This window comes from Limulus polyphemus, unplaced genomic scaffold, assembly GCF_000517525.1.
Source record: "Limulus polyphemus unplaced genomic scaffold, Limulus_polyphemus-2.1.2 Scaffold1236, whole genome shotgun sequence".
NCBI classification, from domain to species: Eukaryota; Metazoa; Arthropoda; class Merostomata; order Xiphosura; family Limulidae; genus Limulus; species Limulus polyphemus.
In genome coordinates, this window is record NW_013666846.1 from 25,558 (window position 1) to 34,156 (window position 8,599).

General features: G+C 33.4%; 1 protein-coding gene across 1 annotated transcript in view; it reads right to left on the reverse strand.

Moving 5' to 3' along the window:
• LOC106462739 (exosome component 10-like) overlaps window positions 1-8,599 on the reverse strand; it is a 166,037-nt gene that overhangs the window by 5,119 nt on the left and 152,319 nt on the right. Inside the window, 1 exon segment of the mRNA XM_013922687.2 lies at window positions 7,760-7,948. Coding sequence (XP_013778141.1) covers window positions 7,760-7,948 — 189 coding nt within the window.

The window sequence follows — 8,599 nt, forward strand, 5'->3', positions numbered from 1 at the left end:
CTCAATTTTTGCCAGGTTTTCTTTCTTTAAATCCATTTGTGGGCATACAATAACAAAATTGTAAAAATTGAATATATAGGTCTACTTACTTCACGTTGACAAATAATCTGTGACATGCTTTGGTGGTGAAACCACGTGTCTCATCAGTAGCGTGCGGCGCCGCATGACTGGATAATGCATGCGGCGTCAATTCTACCCCGTTCTCGCAGATGAAGCATCGTCAAATCTAATATAAGTCGATGCAAGTATCCGTCTCCTCTCTTTCTCTCCTCGATACTCTCGAATTCACTGCAGCAGAGCGTCACGCCCGCTAGTATCGACAAAGCGCTTGTCACGCGGCGAAGTCTGATGGACAGAGACGACGAATCACGCTGGGCCAGCCTAATTTGGTGACAACGGCATCCCACTGCTGTCAACGACCAAGTCCAACATCTGCTGAATTACGCCATTAGTGTTGATGTGCATCGTCGATGTAATACTGTCAGATAACGCAACAAGGTCCTTTTAAGGGCCACCCTCTGGTCAAGCACATGGGTGACTAACTCGGGTTCTTTTCAGTACGGCTTCCGCTATTCAGTGGGATTTGCGACAAATCAACAAGTTCAAAATCTTTATTATTAAAACTAACTTAAATTTAAGTATTTAATATGAAAATGATATTTAATTAATAAAAAACTTTGTTAATAATAATTAATAAAAATAAAAAAATTGTTAAAATTTATTCGACATCGCCGAACGCATCGGCAACATGCATTTGTATATAGATACCTATTATTAGTTTTCATATTTATTCGGTGCTGCGGATCCCCTGGGCAAACTTCGTGGATCCCCAGGGATCCGCGGATCACCGGTTGAAAACCACTGTGTTACAGTCACCTAATGTTCATCTATTATTGGCTGGTAATTCCTGTTTCACCCGGTACTTTAGCTTTTCAAAGGAACACCTAACTTCAAGGGGTAATAATAACATCATTTACACTAGAATTATTATTATTTTAATTACTACTACTTATTATGACAAAGTGATGACTGTGTACTGCCCAGAAACATATAGAGTGGATTTAGGTTAAAACTGACGTTAGTGATAAAGTAACTGTAGAGTTATCTTGACTGAAAGAAAAAGAAAGATGACCAATTTGGTGGGTTGGTCACTTTCTGGTTTGGTATCTTAGCAACGTTTTCTGCCTTGTTTGGTAGAGAAACAAATGAAAGTGAGTGGCAATCATCTTTTAAAGTAAAACTCTGTCATTGTTAATTTTTTAGCATGCATATTTGTATTATGTCTATAATGAGTATCTTGGCCATCCCTACCAACTCTGTGATGGATGATAAAAGATACCTCATTTCATACAAATCAAGCAATATGTATTTTATGAAGGAACATACTTTAAACAATAAATATTTCCACATTTTTAACAATTGTTGATTGTTATGACCCATGTTTGTTTTTTAAAACAGATATTCATTACAGTAATTTTCAAGTTTTAAAACAAGCATTCATTAAGTGATTTCTATCTTGTAAATAAAAGTAAATTACAAAACCAAAATAAACAACACTATGTTTACAAAATCATTCTGTGAAGATAAATTTATAAATTTTACATTTAAATTCATAATAATGGAATTAAACCATTTAATTTGAGTTTTACATTTTGTGTTAGTAAATGTACATCACTATGTTTTCATAGAAACATAAAGAAACAATCAAACTCTGACCAAAATATCATAATCACAAAATTTAAAATAATGATACTGACATTACTTTATCTTATTCTTAACATTAAGGACAACCGAATTTTAAACATAATGACCTAAACAGGTTTACAAAAAAAAATACATGATAGAAATTCCTAATTAATTAGCCACATATATATATATATATATATAATACATGTTTAATATGATTGTTAAAATAGTTTTTGCACACTCATCATTTTCAGTAACTACAATTAAGCTATTTGATGGGTAATTCAGAAAGGTTGTAAAAATGAGAATAATTATTTTTATAACATATGCATATGTAACTAAAATGAGCTTGTCTCACTCAAAAAGCCTGTACTCAAAAACACAGTGTTAATGCCAAATTCTGTGTGATTAAGTCTAGGCTTTACATTAGCAATTATCAAGTTTTTCTGAGATTCCAATTGCTTCCTGTAATCAGCTTGACTCATTATGGTAAACTACTCACCTGTAATAGATATGCTTTATTTTGAAATATGTCACACAATATTTGATGAGTACTGAATTATGGTTGCAAAAAAGATGAAAAAAACTAAAGTACTAACATAGGTATTCCCTTATTAGATCTCTTCAGTATAAAGAGATACTTGATAGTCCTTTAAACATTTTAACAAAAGTTCAAAAGACGATAAATAACTTGAAAATTGTAATGTTTGAGGAATAAGACAAATTAATGGTAATGTAGTTGCTGAGTGTGATATGAATGTAAATTTGAATAACATGCCTATAAAACATAGAGAGCTTGTAAATGTGAAACGCAACAGAGATTAAAGCATGCTACTTACATTTTAAACAAAGAAACATTCAAACATAAATATATACTATAACTGAAATATTCTGTCATAATCAAATGTATCTATTTCTTATGTTCTTTGTGAATATGTTCGAAGTCCATATCCTAGAAAACCAATTCTTTGGAACTCAAATAATTTGGATTAAATCTTTGTTTATAATCCTTGGATAACTAGAATAAAGAAAACTAGTTTTAATGCAGTAATGATGCTCATTTGTAAGTTAATGCACCCTGAGCTTTGTTCCCAGAATTTTTTTTTATACTCACAAACACTCTAAGTTTATTTCAGTTAATCATAAGTAAGAATATATTCATTTTAATAGGTATTTAGTCACAAATTCTGATGACAAAAATTCTGGTGTTATTTTGCAGGTACTTATCATGAAGGACATAGTCATATCTGTTTACATATAAAATAGTAATGAAAACAGTTATGTAAATCATATACATATAAATGGGATATCATTTCCAGGTGGTACTCTACAAGTCTTCAGTGCAGTTTAAGATTCTGCAGGTAACTTTTGCACAGAGATTGCTGGTTTTGGGTCAATGATACATCTTAGCATTTGAAACAGATGTACAACTTTCTTAAATGACCCTATAGGGTAAGCTGAAAGACAGTTTTCCAAAATAACAGTTAAGTAAGTTCAACAACAAACTAATAATCATGAAATCCTGTCCTTTGTTATGAAAGAATTTCCTCTTGCAATATCTGTAATTTAGAACCACCCTTCATCTAAATGAAGTTGTTTCTACAAGTTCTATTTAGAGACAATCTTTACTAATCAGTGTACTTGTTTAAATAAGCTAGTGTCATAGAAATTATATTTCTTGAGTTTATAAGTAAATATACTGAAAATGCTTCAATAATTAATATGTATGTACATATTTGAAGATTTTAGCTAAATATGCATATGTTAAAAAATTCATTGTATTTATTTTTATTGAAATTATACTGTTCTGTTACAAATGAAAATATTTTTTCTTCACTACAATTACAGTAACATTAATGTCATTTATGAGCAATAAACATTTCTAAATGCTGTTTTGCAGATATAAAAAAATGTTTGACTATTCAACATTTGTATTAATTAAGATAAATTCAAAGAATAATGTTAAATGTTTTTGAGGTTTAATTGCATCTTACTGCAGCTGAACCTATTGTACACCATATTGTTCAGTATTGAAACTCCACAAATACAGATTATTTGTATATTTTCCAAACATTAACATCCTTTGAGTAAATTATATACCAATATATGTACTTGTATTAAAGATAATGACTAAATATTTTGGTATCAGTGGGTCAAATGCCCCATCAGTCATAATTAAAAATGAAAGCCTATTAAAACCCACTTTACATTGGATTTTAAAGATTTTTCTAGTCTAGCTGTGAATAAGGTAAAAGTGGTAAAGGTTGATGACATGGTTACTGCATATTAATATTAGGTTTTTAGGATATTTTGTAAATTTGCCTGTCTTGCCATCTTTTTATTTTTAAATCTTCACATGACACATTTTCTATCTTGGTCTCGTACCCAATTTGTTCATTCTGTAAACATGTAATGTTTTAACTATAAATTATCATAAAATAAATTCTAAAAAATATATTTCCCACAGGTACTTACCACCTCTTACACAAAGCTTACCAAATTTTGTAAAGATGTATTATGTATTTTCAGAGTTATAGTATATATACCTTCATGGTTTCATAGTGGTTACGAGGTCGTATCAAATGCAGGAGTTTATTGCACGAATCTATTCAGATACAGTTTTATGAAGCTCTTTCGATCTTTTTCTGCTATCTAAGCATTGGTAAAAAAATTTTTGTAATAAGCACACTAGTCTATATACTCCATCAATTTCACATTATTTATGAACATGTACATATCATGTGACTACTCTCCACCAATAGTATTGCTCAACCTATAGTGGTGCAGCTAGTTTCCTATACTATTCTTACTCAATCTTCACTTTCCAGAACTGGCAGGCTCCAACAGGGCGTTGTCATCCCGAACCTGGCATTATGAGGAGGATCTCACATAGGCCGAACTCCTCCAACCGACATTTGTCCACCTAGGGAAAAAAGCATCTAGGGGAAATGGAAAGAGGGAAACCAGCTGTACCCTCTTCTCAGTATGTAATCATGAGTATGTGTGGTAAAGTAAATTTTTAAATTCACTCAGGAGGAAGCGTCCATGGTTCACCACCCCAGGGACTGGGAAGTAGTAAGGACTCCCATGCTCCACTGGAATAAAAAAGGGAAGAAGTAAACACGGTGGGGAGTATGGAGGGACATCACACCAGAGAAAGTGCAATGGGTGTCTGCAATTCCCTATTTTGAAAAGCAGCCCAACCCTAATTTATTCAATCAAAGGGTCGGCAGGGTGAGGCTGAAATCCTATTTTACTTTAGTCATGAAATCCAAGAGTGACGGTCCACCAGAGATTGAAAATTATTGATATCTAGCGTACATATATACCACTGGGTATGCCACTACTGGTCTTGTGGAAACACCCCATCTCTACAGTGGGCATTATAGTGCAATCAGTAAATAGTGCAAGGCTGAGGTAAAGCATACCTGACCAGGTAACACATGCCACAGAGTGGGATCCATTATCAGCAGTTAAAGCTGAGGTTTCTGAAATAAAAACATAAATCAAATGAAGTGATAAGACACCCCAGTCAAAGGCAAACTGATGTGTGTAGAATCACCATGGGAGGGAGACAATATCCACTAGAGGAAGATACAGCTAAGTCATGCAGATAATGAGCAACAAAGGTATTAGTAGTAGTCCACATTCTGGCTTGAACAATCTCTTCCAAAGGAAGCCAAAGTTGTGCAGACAAGGCCATAGTGATGTGAAGAAATGTTGTGGAGATGGTGACCTTCCATGGATAAGTCCAAATACCTAAAGCCTAATGAGTTCCCGGTGAGGTGGAATAAGCAGCACCCCACCGTCTGTCCAACCACCAAGCCAGAGATTTGAGAAGTTCCACCGATCAAGGAGTGTCCACCAAAGAGAACTCATATGAGCCTGACCCATGGGAATGAGAGCTTCCAAGAAAGCCTACATCCCAAAAGAGCTAGAACATTTGAAGCCGCAAGAAAAGGTGAGAAATGTGTGAATTGCTTGCTCCAAACCTGAAGACAAAGAGGAGAAGGCTGGGCCCAACTGAGGTTCCAAAGAAGAAATTCCCCCAGATGAATGGGGTATTCAGAGGGGGTAAGCACAAACTTCCTCACTGTCAACAGGAATCTCACCTGTTGTGCATCTTGTAGGAGCTGAGAAGTGTGGTGTCTGGACTGTGAACAGGAGGAAGCAAACAGGAGCCAGTTATCCATAGAAGGAAGAGTGCAAAGACTCATAGAGTGAAGATGTCGAGTAAGAGTTTGTACTCCCCAACAAAACACTTAAAGAGCCAAGGTTAGTCCAAAAGGTAGAGCCCTGAACAGGAAAACTTGACTCAGAGCAATAAATAACTATCGACGAAGTGGGCACTGTTGTCAAAAACTCTGAATTGTAGATTACGAGGAGAAAATGAGGTTTATAGGATCACAAACATAGGAAAAGGAGCCAAAACCAAGCTCAGCCCTATGAATGGGAAAGAAATGAACATGTCCGCGATGTAAGAAAGCAAAAATTTTAAGTGCCACAATGACAAAAATTAGAATGATAAGTCACATAGTTAACACTTATGAAAAAACAAATTCAGATAAAACAATGAGTTATATATTGCTAGTAGTAATAATGTAACGTACAAACTATCTAAACATACTTAGTTAACAAAATACTTATAAATATCAAATGGACAAACCAGATAAATTAACCGAGTCCACAAAGTATGTAATAATAAAGAACATGCTAACCGACTAAAACTACCTAGAAAACACATCAATAATCAATATATAACTTACAATTCCTCTAAAGTAACCTATATGACAAAGGACACTTTAATTAAGTCCTACACTGAGGAAAATGGGGATGAGAAGGCACGTAGTTCACAATGACGAAAAAAAAAAATTACTAAAGTAGAACAATGAATTAAATGTTACTAGTAGTAATATGTAACTGACAAACAATTTAAACATACGTAGGTAAAGACTTATTAATAACAAACTAACAAACCCACAAAAGTTACTAAGTCTACAAAGTATGTAATATTAATGAATGTGCAAAACGATTAAATTTACCAAAAAAACAATGTCATAATCAATATCTGACTTACAATTCATCTAAAGAACTTAGATAATGAAGGACACATAAATATATAACTTACAATTCATCTAAAGAACTTAGATAATGAAGGACACATAAATATATAACTTACCAAAGTCAGGGCACTTATTATGTGAAATAAGTAATTCTCCCTTGTGTAAATAAGGGCAAAGCCACACAAAAGGTATCTGAACTGGGCCTACTACGGGTATAGCAACATTGTGTGAAGTGTACATGTTTAAAAAATTACCACAGATCTCCTGGGAGAACTGAAATTAATAGAAAGAAAGGAAAAGAAGAACAATTCTCTGCCAAAGTGAATGAGTTGGTGGCAAAGCAACTGGTGGAAGGTGCCAGAAAAAAAAAAAAAAAGAGTACAAAGTGTCTACTCATTGATTGTATTCTTCCTCAGAAACATTGTCACGTTGGAAAGAAGAAATCAATGGCGGAACATATGAATTGATCTCCCTGCGAATTAAGGCCTGTACCTCCTTGGCAGATATAGTTGAACCTGATTCCTTGGAAGTTGTACCAGTAGCATTTTCGGCTATAACGGGAATCTTTGTAGTCGATACATTGATCACAAATTCATACTACAATCTCTTGTAATTTGGTAACAAAAAATATATAAAAAATTGTTGAAACAAGTGAATGCAAACACAGTAAAATAAAACTGTTAAAAAAAAAATTGAAATGGCAAAGAAGCACATCATAAACAGTAGCCACATGCAAAAACAAATGTCTAAACAATACTGTGCTAATCGAGAAAGTGAGGATTGAGCAGGTGGTGCAATACTATTGGTGGAGAGTAGTCATATGATATGCACAGTTTCAGAAAGTGGCGTGAAATTGATGGGGTATATAGACCGGTGTACTGATCAAGAACATTGTTTTAGCTATGCTTAGAGGGCAGACAAATATCGAAATAGCTTTGTTGAATAGAAGTAAAACCTTATTGGAATGTATCTTAAATTTGTTTTTACAATTAACAAGTTTAAATCATCACCTTTGACATCACCTGGTGCCTCAGAGGTAAGTCTTCTTCAGTTGTGTCTTTGTTGTTATTGTTACTGCCAACTTTGGTTGTTTGATTGTCAACTTGAATATCTGGGTCTTTCACTGTAAACTGCTCTTTGGTGGGTTCTACAGCAGCCTGGTTTCCCTTCAGAACAACATCCCTGAAATGTGCTTGTAACTGAAAGAACCCAAAGCATCACAGCTTAAACACTAGAAACAGTTTATGCTGATAGTTTAAAACTATATTTAATATTCTTTAACATGTTCTACTTTTAACTAATTTATTAAAACATTAAAGAAAAAATATTTTATACCACAAAAATTGAAAAGTTCACAAATATTTTAATAACTACTAACTGTTTCTAAAATAATTAGTCTAATCCCTAAAACAACTTAATTGCTCTTCAGACAAATATATCACCTTTATTACTAAGTAGCTAAATTAAGTAAGAACATTAGTAATACAATTCAAGAAAAAAATGTTTACAGAAAATGGCACTCTTTTCAACTAAATGTCTTTCATAACAAATAAATCAAAATGTTACTAAAAACCCTACAATTACTGATCCAATTCATTATTAAGCAAATAAAAGAGCTTTATTCAGATTGTGCAAGTACATGAGCCACATCTAATCTATAATATTTATCTTTTACATTCTGTCTCAAAAGTAGTTTTCAAAGAAAAAGAAATAATTGGCATTTATAATATTATTAAACAAGTATAAAGAAATAACTTTTCATAAAAGAAAGTGAATGTAGGGATGGCTAATATCAATCCTTCAAAAACAATGAAAACAAGATAGTAGGGATGACATTTCCATCATCCCTA